At 43.4% G+C, this 18,904-nt stretch overlaps 5 protein-coding genes across 5 annotated transcripts; 3 read left to right on the forward strand and 2 right to left on the reverse strand.

Moving 5' to 3' along the window:
- Positions 1-1,696: 1,696 nt before the first annotated feature.
- BO85DRAFT_470110 (uncharacterized protein) lies at positions 1,697-2,967 on the forward strand (the record flags this gene model as incomplete). The annotated part of the gene is made up of 3 exons (XM_025662372.1): positions 1,697-1,836; positions 1,903-2,277; positions 2,310-2,967. 3 exons carry the CDS (start codon positions 1,697-1,699, stop codon positions 2,965-2,967), a joined length of 1,173 nt encoding a protein of 390 aa, XP_025513696.1.
- An 838-nt stretch (positions 2,968-3,805) lies between these two features.
- BO85DRAFT_460879 (uncharacterized protein) lies at positions 3,806-4,240 on the forward strand (the record flags this gene model as incomplete). The annotated part of the gene is made up of 1 exon (XM_025661744.1): positions 3,806-4,240. The coding sequence occupies one exon, from the start codon at positions 3,806-3,808 to the stop codon at positions 4,238-4,240; it is 435 nt and encodes a 144-aa protein (XP_025513697.1).
- Positions 4,241-7,065: 2,825 nt separating this feature from the next.
- On the reverse strand, positions 7,066-8,825 carry BO85DRAFT_451021 (oxygenase MpaB family protein). The gene is made up of 4 exons (XM_025660502.1): positions 8,440-8,825; positions 8,360-8,388; positions 7,582-8,311; positions 7,066-7,525 (listed from the first exon to the last, which is right to left on the reverse strand). Exons 1-4 carry the CDS (start codon positions 8,779-8,781, stop codon positions 7,406-7,408), a joined length of 1,221 nt encoding a protein of 406 aa, XP_025513698.1. The 5' UTR covers positions 8,782-8,825; the 3' UTR covers positions 7,066-7,405.
- A 658-nt stretch (positions 8,826-9,483) lies between these two features.
- Positions 9,484-11,296, forward strand: BO85DRAFT_451022 (FAD-binding oxidoreductase). The gene has a single exon (XM_025660503.1). The coding sequence runs from the start codon at positions 9,688-9,690 to the stop codon at positions 11,236-11,238; it is 1,551 nt and encodes a 516-aa protein (XP_025513699.1). The 5' UTR covers positions 9,484-9,687; the 3' UTR covers positions 11,239-11,296.
- A 4,948-nt stretch (positions 11,297-16,244) lies between these two features.
- Positions 16,245-17,393, reverse strand: BO85DRAFT_498096 (zinc-dependent alcohol dehydrogenase family protein; the record flags this gene model as incomplete). Its single annotated transcript, XM_025664019.1, has 4 exons — positions 16,245-16,749; positions 16,786-17,073; positions 17,136-17,176; positions 17,250-17,393. The coding sequence occupies 4 exons, from the start codon at positions 17,391-17,393 to the stop codon at positions 16,245-16,247; spliced, it is 978 nt and encodes a 325-aa protein (XP_025513700.1).
- Between the last annotated feature and the right edge of the window lie 1,511 nt (positions 17,394-18,904).

The following is an 18,904-nucleotide window of genomic DNA, read 5'->3' on the forward strand; positions in this document are numbered from 1 at the left end:
ACAGCAGGGGTTCAGTTTGGCGGTCTGTGTGATGCATATCATACTATTTTCATTGGTTGCTGAATGATCAGCAAGAGATACCATAGTTGCATTTGGCACCTTAATCTTTCTGGCTGGCTAAACAGCAATACATAACTTGTCACATCTATAGCCCCGTGACTTGATTTAACCAAACGTAGCATAATTCAAATAGAGAATGATGTACGTTTTTATCCCTAAGATAGTGGTATGAATCATCACATACAACCATATATACTAGCAGTAATGATGCCCATCAGTGCGAAACTTATATGGTCCAGGCCAAAATCTAATTTGTTATCTCGCCTTAGTCTCGCCGGTGACGTGTACCAAACTCGCTCCTATAATGGTCAGGGTAGTCTGACTGATGGCATGCTCAATTCGGGACCAGTGTCTGGCGTTAGTGGTAGCACTTAACCAGTAACCCCCTAAAGAGTCCTTCCTAATAACAATCATAAAATTGTCTAAAGAGACTCCACGAAGGGAAAACTGAACATAAGAATATACTGGTTTATTAGACAGGGTTGTAGTGCCCTGATGGATAACTGGTGTGGAGAAGTCGAGAGATTCTGGCCTTTTCGCAGAGAAGGCTGGGGAAAAATCGCTATAACCGATACACAAATTAGTACAAACCACGGGGCATCACTGTGCCTGAAAAGTGGGTGATGAAGTGCATGCAGCATTAGGGATGGCCGGTCCAATAGCGAAAATACCTCACGCCAGAAGAACAAGGGGAAGGGTGTCGAAACTAATGGTGGTTGGGAAGGCTGCAATGCTAAGGGGGAAGCAGGCGCGGGCGCATGAACACCCTTCTTGAATAGGAACACTAAACCATATTTAACAATGTGTACCTACCTTATCTATCTGTAAGGCTGACTGAGTGACTGACTTTGCCGCCACTGAGCCGGATTTTAATACTTACCATATAATTGCTTGTGCATCCAGTCCAAATAATCCATTTTCAAGGACAATTCTCATCATAGGAGGCCCCGAAAGTTACATTAATGAAATAGCATTATTTCATTGGCATTTGGCGCTGAAGAGATAAATAACATGTGTGAGGTATTATGTATTACTGAGAAATATCAGCTTTAGTAGCCTGTTTAGTTGAGTATTGGTCCTAAACTAAACAGCATCGTTTCATTGGCATTTAACGCTGAAGAGGGAAATAACATGCGCGGGGTGATTATGTATGTACTGACAAATATCAGCTTTAGTGGCCCACTCACTTAAGCGTCAGTCCCTAAACCAAATAGCATCCCCACCTGGATAAGAAATCCGATACCTGAGCTAGAAAGGTCTATAAAGCAGTTATTCGTACCTAGCTAGGTAGTAGAGAACAACGATTGACTGACATACCCGTCCTCGTCCTATATTCTCTGGCCGCTTTCAATTTGCGACCTATTTATTGAAGGTGCGCGTTGGAAATCAGGATCAGAATATGTCAACCCTCGAGCAGTGCATGTCCTCCCTTGGACCAGACGAATCGCATCGACTGGGACTCTACCGCTGTCACATAGAATCTTTTTACGCAACCCGCCTCGAATGTATCACAGCGGGATCACACGTCCAAGGATGTGTCTATTGCCACCAACAGAAAAGCTGATGTAGGCAGGTATGGACAAGTATCGTGAAATGGATCCAGCTTCTTAACAGACGCTCGGTCCTTCCTGAAACTATGTCCGACTTCGCAAGCTACTTGGGAATTGCTTCGGCCCTCAATCTACGCTACAAGGAAGCCCGCACAGCGATTGACCGCCTCGGATGCCCCGTCGATGACACCCTCGGTAGACTACGAAGAAGCTTTCCATCTCTGAAGTTTAGAGGAAACTCAACAATCCAGGCTTTGCTCCATGGAGCCACATCTGAGATGTAGTTTCATAGTGAGAAACTGTGCGCGTTCCGGCCATTGAATGAAACCACTGCTGTCGATGCGATTCGAGAGCTATATACCACCCTGGCAGTTGTTCTCACTAATAGCCCGGGGCCAGATCCAACTCGGCCGCTTCCGCTTAGTAGACATTCAAGCAGCCTGCGGGTCTCTGGCGATGTCACCTTCGCCTGCGTCATGTATGCCAGCTGTTGGTTCGGAGATTACGTCCCTTCCTCGATTCCTCTTGTGCTTGAGATATGGTGTGCATGGTTTCCTACACGTCAGTCAGACGCCGATGTGTGTTTTGTACCTGCGAACCATCAGTATGTCGGCACTGGCCAGCATGATGCCCGCTACGAGTTGGAGGGCCATAATGCACGCGGGTTGTCAACTTCACGCTTCGAAGCCTCCTACCCAGAGTCCGTCGCCACCGTGCACTTAATATCAACTCGTTTCGTGACATCATGGTTTTACGAAGCGGGATGTTGGTCTCAGACTGCGTAGACCACGACAACCGGGACATTGTAGCCTTTCTACAGAAGGCTGCACAACTTCCCGCGTTGATCATCCCCTCAGAGGCTATCGACCTGTGGTCCGGACAGCCGCTCGCCGAGCTCGACCGACTTGGCTTATACATACGACAGGTGAAGCACCTCACTGTCTGCACTCCAAGTCCTCGCAGAATGACCATAATATACACCTTTTTGTACTCTTTAACAAGCTCGCGGCAAAATGCTCATGTGCGTGGGCGAATAACACCTGATTCAAAGAAGAGCGTCAGCTGCTGTCCTGCCCCTTTTTGCAGCCAAAACGCCCCACCGCGTGAGCTTGATAGAGACTTGCCGTTATCACACAGTTCAGCATGGAACCCGCTGAGGCTCGTGTTGCAGGCAGCCCTTCAAGAAGGACTGGCCGCCGAGGAATGGCAGGTGAGTATAGACGCCCGAGTACGTCTATGCGATGAGTGGTCCCGCGGGTTGCAGCCTCAGTTCGGACAGTATAACCCTGTCGCAGCGGCGGTCGACGTGGCACCGCTTTGTATTCGAATTATGTTACGTCTAGCTCAAGAGATTTAGATTCCAGCTCCTCAGTTTACCAACACATTGTTTCAACATTGTTGAAAAGAGTACTCACCGCAAGACTAGTTGCTGGGATACAAATTTGGGTTTTATACTTCGTATGTACATAGCCAAGTAAATGTTCAAGCAGTTCCTGTAGCTCAAATAGAAGAGGCAGGCTCGTAGCTAGCCTTTCTATGACCCTTATCAAGTATAAAACACAAACTATTGAAAGTTTTCTTCTGTTCAAACAGATGACTTAGGATTAGTTCACAGAAACTACTTTCACACGGACGTACTCACATTTTTAGTTTGCCCGGCGTAGGCTGACATCTTACTACTTTAAAAGTTCTCTATATAATATTGATTATTTGTGGCACAAAATCTTCATTTTCTCAAGTGGTCGTGGTGTTGAAAATCGGGCGGCAGGTGGTAAAGTACGTTAGTAATTAGCGCAACGGAGCTTCTTTTCCAACGGCGTTATGCAAGCTGATTGGACTGCAGATTATTTGTGATCATACTACAGAGTATGCAGATCTCATATAGTAGTTCAGCAAAAGGCGCGGGCTGCTGTTCGTCCCCACGGATGCAGGCAATGTGAGCTGTCTATTCTCGCCCAATCTTCCCAACCAGTCACTATACGGATTCGAATCTACACTGAAACATTCCATACGGGCAGCAATGTAGCCTTCACTCCGGTCTTATTTTTTCTATGTTTTTTCTTTTTTTATTTTCTTTTCTCCCTTCGTGGATTTTAACTCCGTGAAATTTGGTGAGGTTGATTTACCCCTCATTCTATCTATTTTGACTGAACGATAGAATGGCCATGTATAGTTTTCGCAGATCGACCAAAGCCATGCCGCTCCTAATCACGACTCAAGCCGCGGCCGGAGTGACAGTGGGGGTAACCTTCATGACATGCGGCATTCTGTTTGCGACGGTCACCTTCCGTCTCGACCGTGACCCCCAACTGATCCAGGTGCTGAGCGACCTTGCCTGGCTGTACTTTACCATGTTGATTCCAATGTTGATCCTGCAAGTCCTCCTCGTTGCCCAGGTCATTCGCTCTGATCGCCGTGTGCAGCCGGTCGTGCCCTCGTGGCTTGCATTGACCAATGAATTTCTTCCATCTGGGTGGTTTGGTGTCTTGGGGACTCATTGTCTGCATCACGGTCCTTTTCCATGGAGTGGAGGGATCCCGTTCTGGCTCACAGCGGCTACCTATTTCGTCCATATGACGCTCGGCACGGCTTTCTTTTGGATCGCGGCCGGAGAGATAGAGGGACAATGAACACCACCGGGAATGCTGGCGTCACCCCCTCTTTGCTGCTTTCTGAGTATGACTCAATTTGCAAATGCCGATGGTGGGATACTCTCCTAGACAGGTCCCGATGGTTTTTCAGGGAGTCTGGATTGGCCCAGCACCAATCCCTGGCTGATGACCGGCCTGACCCGATGATTCTGCGCTGGGTAGGCTGGCTCACACTGGTCTGCACGGTGGCGTGGGCGCCTGGTCTCGGGGCGAATTTGGTCCACGACGGCCCAATGGCGTAGAATGGGGGCATCACCTTTTGGGTTCCGATGGTGGCGTTTTTTATTTAGCAGACGGTTTGGGCTGGTATATCTGGAAGGCGTCGGAAAAGCCCGATACGGTCAGCCAGGAGGAGCGGTCGAGTGAGGATGCTTGGTACTAGGATTTCGTTCTCTTTCTATCAGCTGAACTTGGAGAATGCTATATGAATTCAATTATGCCTGATACAATTAGGAATAGTCTACAAGGTGAGGAGGTTGTTGGAAGATTGCGTGCTTGAATTGCTGATAAGCATCGGCAATGTGATTAGGGAAGGAGAAACTGTTGGTGTAAAGTATCAGAGTCACTAGTTACAGAAAGCCTGGCCCCACCTCACATAATATCCAATTGACCAAAAATATATCTGGGCACAAATTTGCAACCCTTGTTAGTATTTCTACTTTAATAGGAGATGTTTTCTGCCGCGCCAAGCCACCTGCTCAAGGTAATTAGCACTGATGTCATCACTGAAATTATTACCCACAGTAACTCCATCTCCACGGCTTTTTTCAGGGAAGAAGAATGCCCCCTCACCTGGTTTAACCATCTGAAATCATAACTATGGAAATCAGAATCATGCTGACCCACCCATGGGGCCCACAGTTCGGTGGCTAGCTGAAGTTGAATCACGCGGGCTAGATACTGTGGAGTAAGATAAGTAAAATACCATCAAAAGTAAAACAGATCCATTAGCTCCTACATTATATGAAATCCACTTCAGCTCCAATGAAAACATATGTCGAATTAGCACCGCATAAGGACGGTGTCACATGAAACTTGCTCATTGAATGTCCGGATTATGTAGGTAAGTGAAGACTCGATAGCTAGTCATTATGCGATGATTTAATCATGCAGCTTCACTTACATGGTTCATGGTACACGGCTTTGCCGAAAAAAGAAAAAAAAAGGCGATAGGAACTTGGCTAGACAACAGGACAGCCTCCTAGTGTCAGCGTCAAAATGAAATATGACTGTTCCCGTGCTGCATGTACTAACCATCTGCATTAAATGTAGATTATTGATCTTAATTTACACAATTGCAATTATTCAATCGACTCTATCTAGTGTATATCCAGCCAGGAAATGTTCTACAGATGTGGCAATAATAAGACAAACAGACGAATAATCATGAACAACACAGGAAGGACTTATCAGAAGACGTTGCTGTAGTACTCTGTGATACCATTTCGACTTATGATTGAGGACTCAGACGTACGCACTACTACTGCTCACAGAGCCGACTTTAGATTAATGATGGGAAGGATTGGCACGCTATTACAAATTAATCTCGGTTTCTATATTACATGCCATCTACTAGGTTTTGGTTCCTAATAAGTATCATAGTGGATACGCCGTGATTATAACATGACGGCTAACCAGCCACTTTGCATGATAGGCTCTAGGAGCGGGCCGTGGCTGAAGAGCTGAGCATTAGTATTCTGCTTATCTTACTCTGCACTATCTAGCCCGCGTGATTCAACTTCAGCTAGCCACCGAACCATGGGCCCCATGGATAGGTCAGTATGATTTCTGACTTCCATAGGTATGATTTCAGATGGTTAAACCAGGTGAGGAGATATTCTTTCTCTCTGAGTAGGGCCGTAGGGATGGTGCTACTCTTGGCAACAATTTCAGTTCAACATCAGGTGGATTATTAAGCATTACTTCCCCTCTTCAACTAGTTAGCTTAGATCCTGTGCAATTGCTACTTGGATTTTAGTAATACTATAGATGACCTCATGCATAGCACACACGGATGAATTGACCATGTTCCACTGAGTAAATGATATTGAAAGATTTTTGGTCGGACGGTATTTCTGTACGAATTTTACAAGAATTTTACCTCATTCAGGATTGCCGTTCGCGCTTGCTGATTGGACCCTTGAGTGAGGGTTTTAGCTTTTTTTTTGGTTATATTTGCTTTTTATCCCAATCCCTCTTCATTTCTTCTAAATCTAGAAAGCCCATTCGCCACCCGTTTCTGATGATGTAAAGATTAGAAAGTAAGAAAACAGATCGATCAAAAAATGAGACTCTTGTGCCTTTGCTATGCGTCCCTAGGGGCTCCTCGGGCCATACGAACAGACGACTACCTAGTTCGATTACTACTATCGAGCATGGAACAGGAATTATGCCCTTTATACAGGCTTGGTTGTGACTCTACAACAATATTTTGGGCTACTTCAAGTTACAGTGACCGCTAATGAAGAATAACATCATAAACCAGAAAGACTCAGGCCGCGGCCAAGGACGAGAGCTAAAGGTATATCTTCTTTGTCTACTTTTTGTGACAGTCCCAATCGCCGCAGCTTTCCTCGATTGTCAGTTGAAATAAATATCATTCAATTTTGCAAATATTACTTTCTCAAGCTGTGACAATTCCCGTGCCTCACGAAAATTCCTCCCCCCCCCCCAACCAAAAGCATTATTTGCTTTATAATTCTCGTGGATTCAATTTGCATACCTGTATTCTCTCTTCGTTAGGACTCAGACGCAATGAATCCCCACATGGTCCGCCTGGACGGAGTTAGTGGTAGTGATCCTACATCTATTTCACCCTCCCCAGACTCCGCAGTTGACCAAAAGCTTTTGAAAGCGGTCTGCAGAGTCCTTGAAGAGGTACAGTCGGATATTTTTGAACTCAATGGCGAGGGTTTGCATCGGATGACAAGGCTCTCGTTTCTATGAGCATCTATCGTCGTGGGAATAGGCTGTCTAGTAAATAGTAGAGAAATTTATTAAGACCATCCCATACACTATAGTTCATAGGTTATGTATTCACGCCCTGCCATAGCTAAGCAAGATACTCTCACCAAGTTTTGTCGCAACTAAAGCTCCAAGAGCGAATCACATATGCGATGCTCTTGCCGGGAACCGAGTATCCACTTACATTCTGGTGCTCTGGGGAGGCTGAAGTTGTGGCTTATTCTTGAATTTGAACGTCGACCTTTTCCCCAGACCTGTCTTCCCCTCTACAATAATGTACCATTGAAGTCGGCGTTGTAGCTACTTGCATCAGCAATCATTGACTGATTGTAAGCAAAGAGGAAGAGGTAACATACCTTGATATGGCCCTCATCAAGCCAAGGCACCAAGCGGCATAGATATATAAGCCCGACAAACACCCCATAAAGTAAGCTCAGCACAAGCGACCACGCCCTCGTTGTTCCCTCGAATCCAAGTTGATTCGACAGCTCACTCCCATTCAGCCAGTACGTATTAGCCATAAGAAGTGACCGTGGCACATAAGGTAGGGCGTCATCCAGGGCTCGGAAAATATTCCTCGCCAACAGACCACTTTTCTCCGTAGGATGCAGTTCAGCCACTAGATACGACTCTAGCATGACCTTTGCCGAGTGCGGAGTCTTGAATGGCTCAGAAGGCGTCCCCATGTAATGCGCAACTAACCTCCACATGGCGATACAGTCGGACACTTCCTGGTTTGACGGGTAGATTCCCTGCGCCGGAAGGCCTATGAGGAGGATCACGGCTGAGAGATCGAGTACTGTGACGATGGAATCGATATCGTTTATTGGGATGCCGTGTTCCTTTACATTATAGGTGGACTGCGACGAGTCCCTTTGAATAAGAGCCATGAATTGGGTGCGGACTATCGCGTGGAGAAATCGGACTCGTAGACAAGCGATTTGGCCCGTTCCGCCGGGCTGTAGTGCGGATAGGGATTGAGTTACTTCGAGGATAAATTGGGCGGTTTCGAGGATTCGGCGACGAGCTGTCTGTCTTCCGAGGCCGGATGTACGTGCGAGTGTTTCGGCTCCACGGCCGGGGCCCCTATTTGATATCAAGATCATGCGATACGATTGAAGGAATGGTACTTACATCGCACCGATGAGGCCTTGGAAGGCTAGCTTTGCTGTATCAGTAAATGTACGTTTCTCTATACTAGCAAGGTGGCCTACAGAATTCAAAGCAAGTATATCATATCGATAAAGGACCTTCTGACCTCTTTCTATTTGCGCCCAGTCAACCCAGTCCGGAATGGAATGTACTTGACCCCATAGCTTGCGTAGTTTCTTGTCTTGGGTATAGTTGTCTCGCAAGAGAGTGTATAGATCTGGGTTCAGCGGGGCTTGTTCAGTAGGGCCATGACTGGGCTTGGAGACAATTTGCTTCAATCTGAGATAGCACTCTTCACCAAGCACATCGTACGAATATCTCATAGACTGTAGCCCCTCTGCTGGAATATGATCTGATGTCCATTTGAACGAGTGGTTCCAGATCTTGTATGTCTTCTCAGACATGATGTGCAACATTCACATCTCAGAGATAGGGAATACCTCTTACCAACCTATATTAGATGGAGAATATGGAATTCCAAATGAATGATTATGACCGCAAACCTGATTATTTTGTAGTATATGCCATGTACATTCTTATTGGCCAGATAGAAATCTTCGCTGGCGGTGTGACATCTTTCAGCTGAGTATTCTGCACTATATAATTTCAAGGCATGCAAGGTATCAATAGTTTATATTGCTTCTTTTACCCCTCTTCTTCAGTCCGTCTTGTCTCATGCTTCTTTTCCCTTTCTTCTTGTTTTCTCTAGTTATCTCTTTCTTCTTACTACCTTGGGCTTGCCATTACTTGAACTTTTAGATATTCTAGATATACGAGTTGGCAGAATTAACGTGGAGTTTTGAGTGTGTTGAGAATGAAGGAGCTGATCGTTTCTCTCGAGTAGTTATACAGCAACACCCACCTTGACACACCCACGACCCGGAACTTCCTCTCAACATGAGCGGCCATCATGCGTAAATCTAGAATCCTAGTTGTGTAACATTATAAATCCTAATCCGTAACCCCCACCGCAATCCTTCCCAATGGATGTTTGTATTGGCTAAGGAAATTACTATTATGGAACTGCCACGTATATAACTGAACAATAGTGGAGTGAGCCTAATGGAAGCAGCCTTGGGAAACTACTCATCACGCGCTGAATGGGCCTTACCGACACTTTTAGGCGTCGGTCAGCTTGTGAGGGGTAGGTAGGGATTAGCCAGAAGTAGACAGAGAAGGATTACCTTAGTCTGGCGTTTCCTCATATTCTAAAAAACATATAAGTCTTCCAGGATGTCCTCTAACCTGGTAGTATAGTCCCTTCTTGTTATCCATTAAGTCAAAGCCTATACTTTTCAAGCCAAAGCAAAATGGACACCCACAACGAGAGAGTTCATCAAGTCTCACAAAAAGTTAAAGCCTTTTACGAAACCAAACAACCCTTCTCCATCTACCATGGCTCAACAAACAGCACGCGAGCCTCAAACAAGACAAAACATAACACCGTCGACATCAGCCATCTGAACAAAGTGCCCGCTGTAAACCGAGAAACGAAGACTGTCATTGTCGAACCAAATGTCCCTATGGACGTTCTCGTTGGCGCAACCCTACCTCATGGTCTTATCCCACCAGTCGTGATGGAGTTCCCGGGTATAACAGCTGGAGGTGGATACTCGGGGACATCGGGTGAAAGCAGCTCGTATGAATATGGATTCTTTGAGAGGACGGTGAATTGGGTTGAGATTATTCTCGGGAATGGGGAGGTAGTGCGTGCTTCGGCTGATGAGAATGAGGATTTGTTTTATGGTGCTGGCTCCTGTTTTGGGACGTTGGGAATAACCACTTTACTGGAGATCAGACTTATTGAAGTCCCGCCTAGCCCCGTTGTGGAACTGACGTACTTTCCTTTTTCAAATGGTGTGCAACAGGGGGTCAAGCTCATTCAGGACCTCAGCTCAAACAGTTCATACAAATACATCGATGGCATCGTCTTCAGCAAAACCGCCGGCGTTATCTGCGCTGGAAAAATATCATCAGCCGAGAAAACCCCCTATCAACTTCGGACATTCAGCCGTCCAACAGATCCCTGGTTCTACATGCGTGTTGAAGCCGCCGCTCGCGCTTCAAACTGGGGCCAGGAAAGCCCAATCACAGACGCCGTCCCGCTTGTCGATTACTTCTTCCGGTATGATCGTGGCGGATTCTGGGTTGGTAAATACGCGTTCGAGTACCTCCTCCTCCCGCAGACAAAGTTTATGAGATGGGTAATGGACGGGATAACGCATACACGAACACTTTACCACGCTACACATAAGAGTGGTTTATTTCGTGAATATACCATCCAGGACGTTGCAGTTCCGTATGCAGGCGCGAGGGATCTGATGGAATTTGTGGATTCATCGTTTGGGCAGTATCCTATCTGGCTGTGTCCTGTGCGGCAGACGTTCCCGAATACACCAGCCCAGGTGGAGCAGCAACAAGTAAAGATGCTCTCTGAACGAGACAATATCCAGGAAAAGCTGCTTAACTTCGGCATCTGGGGTCCCGGCCCCAAAGGCAAAGGACCCTTCCTCACCTTCAATCGTAGCCTTGAGAGTCTCGTTCACAAGCTAGGTGGTAAGAAGTGGTTATATGCGCGGACGTACTACACAGAAGAGGAATTCTGGAAAATCTACGATAAGGAGAAGTTGGATTCGCTGAGGGAGAAATATCATGCGACTAATTTGCCGGATATATATCAGAAGGTGAAGCCGATGGTGGAGGATAGTGTGGGAGGAAGTGGGAGTGAAAGTGCGAGTTTAGGCAAGGGAAGAAAGTCTTGGGGGGAGTGGTTGGCAGAGAGGGTTTGGCATCAGTGGCCTTTGGGTGGGTTGTATGGGCTTTATCATTTATTGTGGAATAGGGATTATTTGTTGCAATAGACAGGTCTTTCATAGAAACTTTAAGCCATTAATTTATTTCATTCTCAACAGCAGGCAAGTCAATGTGTTCAAATGTCGTATATTATTTACCTCACACATGAAATGAGCTTGGCCTGCCAATATATTTGCAAAAGTCCTAGATTAACATCAAGTAGTGTGTGGACGTAGGGTGCTTGGTAGTTATTTCCATATATTACCCCTCAGGTACAGAATAGCTGATTCTATAGAATGACTCGCTGTTAAGAAAAAGGCTTCTAATCATATCATACCATAGTATCTGGAGCTAGGCGTATTCATAGTTATAAACATAGACTCAAGTGCTTAATTATAATTAGACTGCCAGCTCGACATCTCCGTGAATGATTATTCTATCACTTTTGATGGTGAGAAGGCTTGTAAATACAGTCTAGCAGTAATAATCATGTCTCATATAGTATAAAATATGCTATGTCTTGTATGTCATGATTGCTTGATTCTGCAAGAGATAGATGACAGATAAGAGGATACTCTTCGTAACCTCATACCTCAAAATGGCGTTAGCGTGGATGTGCGAATACAGTACTTTTAACATTAGATTCAGTACTAACCATCGCATATATAAGAGTATCGTCAAAAATCAAACCACCAGCTAGGAATAATTTGATCTATATATATTATTACCTCAAGGGTAATAGTGCCACAGACTTGCTGCTGGAGACTGTAGTACTCTATAAATGCAGTACCATCACCCTACTAAAGATCCAAAGCTCATAAAACGTGGCCTATATAATATACTGGAAAGGTCCATACTTCTTCCTTCTCGTTTGCTCTATCTTAATCACTACTAGTAGTTTAGAATGAGAATATAGGACTCCTTAAAATTACAGTAACAGTACATCAACAATTTCATAGTTTAATACCCATTAACCTATATATAGGCCCTTTCACGAACCTGCTATCATCAAATACTATAAGGATTTCAGTGCGTCGAAATAATCTTATCCGAAAGTCTCCATATCTTTAGCTCATTATGTTTAATGCACAGAAGGTATGCTGGAAAATACGCAGTCACTTAGGGACAAGGATTAAGCAGCGCACCGCTAGTAGGCCAGGTGATCATGAAGCCTCCTGAGCGAGATCTAATGAGGGGATAGACAGCTAAGAGCGAATAAACAGTAGTCTCAAAATAAAGACACCAAAGTGACAGACACCCAATTGACAGACACCCTACTATAGCTGTTTGTAGCATGAGACTCTACAACAAAGCCAATCCATTCAGAGCTGGTACAGCTGATGATATGAAATTGGTTACTGGGAATAATGCTACTATCAAGTAATAACATATATTTCATTATTTTCGTCATAGCCTACTAACTGTATAAAGATACATTGAATATATAGGATATACTGCTTAATTGAAAAGGTCTGCTTCTTTATTCTGGAGCAAAAACTCGCTTATATTTATACCCAGATCGATAAATATGTGGTGACTTGTTCCTATGATTAAAGCCATAAAAATATAGGAAAATGATATTAATTTCATAACAATAAGCATAGAAATAAGCAGTAAAATGCTGCAATGAACATAGTGAAAATGTAACGGGAATGGAGACGATAATAGAAAGAATTACTGTGTGTTGTAAACCGATTATATATTAAGTGAACAGAGATCTATTTGAATCAGTAATAATACTGTTAGAAGCAGGTAGTATCATATGGCAGTGGTGGATATCTCTTTTTCTATTTCTGAACTGGTTGAATTGGAAATCTCGGCCCTCTGACAGTACTATCTTTGCTAGTGCTGTATTGATAAATCCAATGGCTTAATCCCGGGAATCAAAGCATAATGATAATTTATCACAGTCTGTTTAATTAATAACTAAATATCACACTTAGCTGGCGAGCTCTTGTTTATGGATTAATTCTCTCTGTATTATAAGATTCAGCAGGGGTAGTGGTACATATTAGTGACTTGGATGTGGCAGGATACAGTATCTATATTTTAATTATATTCTTGATATTACTCTCTCCAGTGCTGAAAACCCAATTCAGAGTTATGTGAAGTAAGATACTACAGGTCTTATTCACTACTTTGAAGTTAGATACCATGCTATTCTCTGCTGTGAGGTAGTTGGCAATACATCAGATGCCTTGTATTATATTTTGTTGTCATTGCTGTATTAGTACTTGAAGAGCTTGAGGATAGTACAGAACAAGAATATAGATAAATATAAATATGATAATAATGATCAGGATGAAAGTAAAGGAAAATAATTCCTTATAACAGATGAATACTTCTGGAATAGTATAATAGATCAATATACTAGCCGTCAGGTGGCATGAGAAGGTTAAAACTATAAAATGGACTAACTAGGAAAATGAAAGACGCTGTGCGGCAGGTTTAAGAGAAAATACTTATTTCTAACTATATCTGGGATCCTCTGGCAGAAAATCAATAGCGCGTAGGACAGGAACTATGTGTGATATACCCAGCTTATGGTTCTATATTAAAAGTCTGTTAATTTATAAAATCCTTCATTATCTTCCTCTGCTGACCTTAGATATTCATAAGATACTGATTTTATTTATCAGAGAAGAATAGTGTCTCGTACTCCAAAAAGTCTATTTTACAGATCATGTATTATTCACTACTTGATTTGCTTTTTTGGACCTTATAAAATACTTCTGTAACCTGAAGGTATATCAACTGAATGACTAGATTAAGATTATTTAAGATTTGCGTCTATTACAGGGGATGTAGGGATTGGATGTACATGATTAAATATTATTTGAGCCATGGAGATATTCATATTTCTCTGTTATAATTATTTTGATGTCACGGAATGTGGTGTTTTCACTGACTGACTGAATAATAAATATTAATACAGGCTCCAGTCAAGTATAGAACTTAGAGATTCTACAATTAATTCTGCGACTTGTCTCATTGTCCTTAATCTTGATTAACTTGAGATTTAGATCAACCGGCTTCACTACCAATATTTTATTGATATATTCAACCTCACTATGGCGTCTTCTTCATGTGAATCTAAGTAATTTTAAACTAGCTCTTGGTTTTATATCATCTTGTTTACCTTATCAGGGCCCGGTGAAATCTGATAGAAAACTGATTTCTACCCATTACAGACTTGACCAGCTGCGATAATCAAGCACTTCTTGCTAGTATTATACCAGCTGTTGTTTTTAGTTCCCTGACAAGGATGGTGGGAAATTTGTAAACCAGATGGATCGAAAGTCAGTCAAAATATTGGCTGCCTGTGCTGCAATATTACTAAACACCAAAGCAGACGGGAAGCCGATTAACATAGGAAGAGTACAAATTCTGATTCATCCTCTAACAGTGTATTCTCATTTGAAAAGTCTGGATAATAAATAACAGCCCCAGAATACAGGGTCTCTGGGGGTGCTTTTGACTGGGTTATTATTATCTTAAGATAATATAGTTATGGGCTCAAGCGGAAAGGAGATAAAAAGAGACTGAGTAGACTAGAAGAAGATTAACAGGAAAGTACTGTAGCAGAACATATCATTTATCAATTTCTCCTGCATAGGCTGATCTGTTATTAAACAAAAAAGTCTTTGTGATCCACTGTTGCTCCACCATATTCTTACTTCATTGACAACTTGACTAAGAGGGATTTTCAGCCCTTGGTCTAATATTCTAGTCTAGTCAAGGCAGATGGCTGCTGGACAGTTCCGGTGCCATCTGCATGCGGGCAAAGACAATAGTTATACATGGAGTGGGATGAAATGGTGATTCCTTAGGGTCTAGAGTAATTTCTAACAGGATACAGGATCTAGATAGCTACAATAGTCTGTCTACCCATACTTCACGTGAACAGGGAAATGAGCATGGTTTTGAATGTGAGGATGGCTACATATTATCAAAGGATCATTGCCTGAGAAACTTGTTCCATGTACATAATAAGAAGCTGAATGGTTTTTGAAAACCATGCCAGCAGGATTTATAGTAGAAAAACTATTATATTAAAGATTAAAAGACCCAACTATTGAATCTGTTAATAGAGCGCAAAGACTAAAAAGCTTGTGTATCTACTATCTGCCCATAGACATATTTATGTTGTGATTGTAATGGTGTACTCATCTACTAGTGACCTACCCAGGTCCAGTATCTTCTCGTTGAACTCCTGTTCATGGAGAAGATTGCTGTTGACTTTTATCTTGTATACTATACTGGTGACTTCTAGTTTCTTCACATCATCAGCTTTCCAATTAGAAGCCAAAATGACGGTTTGTAATCCCAGTACTAAAAGAAACTGTCAATGTTCACTTCTATTACTTTATTCAAGATTGCAGGAGATCTGTTATACTTAATTGGATAAAGCATTGAAGTAGTGTTGTTGCTTTGCACGGACAATACTAGAGTAGATTATTATAGTTCGTTCAGCTTGTCCTGGCTCAGAAAAAGTGTCTCAGCAATATATTTAGAAATGACTTATAATTGGGCTACTGAAATCTCAGCCAGCTCGGTGTCATGGCCAGCTCAGTATCAGATTATTTTATCAGAAATATGTTTGGAGATATCATAACATACTGATCTAGTAAATACATAGAAAGATACCCCAGTTTTGCACCTAGTTATATAAACTACTAGGCAGGAATCAGGGCCTAGACAACTTTACTAGTAGGCTTGATGCAAACCAAGCACATTAAGGACCGTTAGCAATCTGTCATCCCTTGTCCTCCATTACTCACATGCTCCACTACTGACGGTCCCCATTGCCATGGTTTTCCATTCATGGTCAGAATAACAGGCAAGGCCTTGTCGGTGAGTCTTATATCGTGATCAGTACTCGGTGCCAAATATAGCGGTCTGAATCTGGCATCCGGCATGCCTAGCTAGCCCCTTACAGCCTACGTTTGTCCAGATAATCGATCAGCGAAATAGCATATTGAAGTGTTATAAAGCCTATCTCACTTCCTGTTTCTAAAGGTGTTTGAGCTCTGCACAACTGAGTGCCTTGTATTGGCACTCAAACGATCGCCAGTCAGTCGAAGTCCACAACCACCTTACCAAAGTGGCTTCCCTTCTGAAAATAATCAAATGCCTCCTTAAGCTCACAGAACTTGAATGAATGACCATCAATCTGTGGCTGAAGGTGGCTTACTTCAATGGCAGCATTCATATCCTCTTGAAGCTGTCGACTACCAACCAAAATTCTTCGAACGGTCGCTAGCACGGAGCTATGAGAGGTGCCCGCCCCCGCTTCAGATCCTCCTCTTCGTCCAATGGTTGCGATACATCCATCGTTAGCAACTGCTTGGGAAGATTGAGCCATAGTATTGGCAATCTCGACCACAAAATCAGCTCCTCTCTTTCGGTGCGATTGGCGTTTGGCCGTCTGGCCCCATTCGCTATCCTCGGCATAATTTATTATCACATCTGCGCCTAATTCTCGCAACTTTGCACCCTTCTCCACACTACTAGTTGTCGAGATGACTTGTGCGCCCCCGAGCTTTGCGAACTGGAGAGCAAATATGCTAACACCGCCGCTGCCTTACGCCAGAACCACATCACCCGGCTTCAACTTTTTAGGACCACCATAAAGGGCATTCCACGCTGTCAGTGCAGCACACGGTAGAGTTGCAGCTTCAAGGTAAGACAGGGTGGATGGAATCTCCACGCAACCATGCTCGTTGAAGACAGCGTACTCGCGAAATACCCCGTCATAGGTTCCGCCCAGCTGATTTTGAATGTCTGAATCCTTCACTGAACCATAGAGGTGTGTCAAATGAAAGATAGGTGAAACCCGTTGTCCAGTAGTAAATCTGGTCACCTTTGGGCCAACTTTGACAATTTCGCCCGCAGCATCAGAGCTTTATTACCAGTCAGTACTCACTTACTCACAACCAAAATAGTACAAAGCCTGAGTACTCACCCAGGAATTACTCCCTCCTTAGTGTTGACATAATATTGTCCCTGCCGTTCAATGTTATTTCGTTGCTTCGATTCTCGAAATACCCAACAAATCGAAAGCATGATACGATCTCACATTTGCAATCATGATGTCTCTGAAGTTGAGTGAAGCTGCGTGGAACTTTACCAGAACCTCGTAGTCACTTGGCTCGGGATCCGGAACATCTTGGCGCTGGAGGGAATCCGTCCCGCAAGTTCCGCTCAGCACCCACTGCTTCATTGTCGGTTGACCGTTAGACCGATTCATCATAGGGAAGAGCGGAAGTGAACAATTTAAGATTAAATTCGAATTTGTTTTCGTTCTATTAGCTTGGATAACGGTTCTCCTTGTAAAGTCAAATTAGCCCATTGAGACAGACGCAAAACGAACTGCTTTATAGTTAACTGTTCGGGAGGGGATTTGTAATATGAATACCCCACCCTCATGGCGGGAAGGTTCCCTAATACAGTATCCCGACGGAGGCCTTATCTGGATTTGTAGCTTCCGTCTCTGAAGGCAACAACCTTATGTCACCATCAATTACATCGAGTCAGTTGCTATAGAACATGTTGGAACGTAATCTCAGTAGATCATTCAATAGCCATAGACATGCAATCCTGAAGACTTGTATTTTAACTGCTTCTCTGAGTTATCTAGATAGGAAGAATCAAGCGTTTCCTACAACTTCAATATTGACCTAAAATGTTGTTCCAACAGGATATATGAACAATCACCCTATGTTATCAGGTATCAATATCTCTAGATATTTTATTAGTGGCTAGAAGACTGCATTTGCGAGGTTGGAGGAGTGAAAATGATCGGCCCTATAGCGGCACTGTATTTACCCAAAGAATATGCTTGTGGCAGCTGGCAGAAGGATAGTTTGGGTGAATTTTGATATTGCTACAATATTTAGCAGCATGGACTCTCGCGAGAAGGTATGTTGCGATTATGAAATCGAACTCCTCGAAACTTTTGAAAATCTTCTGGTTTGCATAACTTCCTTTAACTCGATCCTGATAATAGTAGCCGACAAAATGAAACATCAGAGTGATGACAAGTGACAGATCCTTTCGCCCAACACAAAGTATTACTAAGTTATATGCCACTACCACGAGCAAACCGAATTGGCACAATGTAATAATAAGGTGTAAAGGGAATTATGCAGACACAACGATCGTAAACATGATAGCAGATCATATCTTCTCTATAGGAATGCCTGAATGTCGGAGATGGCCTTCGGCGCTATCTTTTTTTGCACCTGCTTCACACACGCACCGCCGAAGGAACGCATGAAACCCTTAGTCGGAATTCTTTTCCTATACTGACCAAGTTTTCTTTATATATACCTTCATCTCAGCACTGAATTCTTTCATAGAATTAAATCAGACAAATACAACGCAAGATACAGCAACTTGACTCCTAACTCCGTGCGTGAGGTCACAATTAAATACAAATTTACCTTCAGTGATAATGTTCTGATCATGTATATGAGCTTACACATAGTGCTAGAATTTCGCTGATCATCAGTATGCCCTTCTTGGAACAGTTGTTTGACATTATTGCACTTCTCGCTGGGAAACAGCATGTGCATATGCCCACCATAATTGAACCCACTCGATCATGGCTTGGATTTCTCGAATGTTTGTGAGAGTATTGCTTGACTCGCCCATATCATTGTCCAATATGTTCAAATAAACAACTAATTGCTCCTTCTGCGACAGGCGTGGAGCACACGGACATCTATGGGA

Source organism: Aspergillus piperis (genome assembly GCF_003184755.1).
Source record: "Aspergillus piperis CBS 112811 unplaced genomic scaffold BO85scaffold_14, whole genome shotgun sequence".
Lineage (NCBI taxonomy): Eukaryota > Fungi > Ascomycota > Eurotiomycetes > Eurotiales > Aspergillaceae > Aspergillus > Aspergillus piperis.

What these genes read in the sequence shown, in the direction of transcription:
- BO85DRAFT_451021 (XM_025660502.1), bottom strand. Translation starts at nt 8,781, where the DNA reads ATGTCTGAGAAGACATACAAGATCTGGAACCACTCGTTCAAATGGACA. An exon ending in CAAGGCCTCATCGGTGCGAT is followed by an intron (nt 8,312 to 8,359) that starts GTAAGTACCATT and finishes GATATCAAATAG; the next exon opens with GGGCCCCGGCCGTGGAGCCG. An exon ending in TTGATGAGGGCCATATCAAG is followed by an intron (nt 7,526 to 7,581) that starts GTATGTTACCTC and finishes TGATGCAAGTAG; the next exon opens with CTACAACGCCGACTTCAATG.
- BO85DRAFT_451022 (XM_025660503.1), top strand. Translation starts at nt 9,688, where the DNA reads ATGGACACCCACAACGAGAGAGTTCATCAAGTCTCACAAAAAGTTAAA.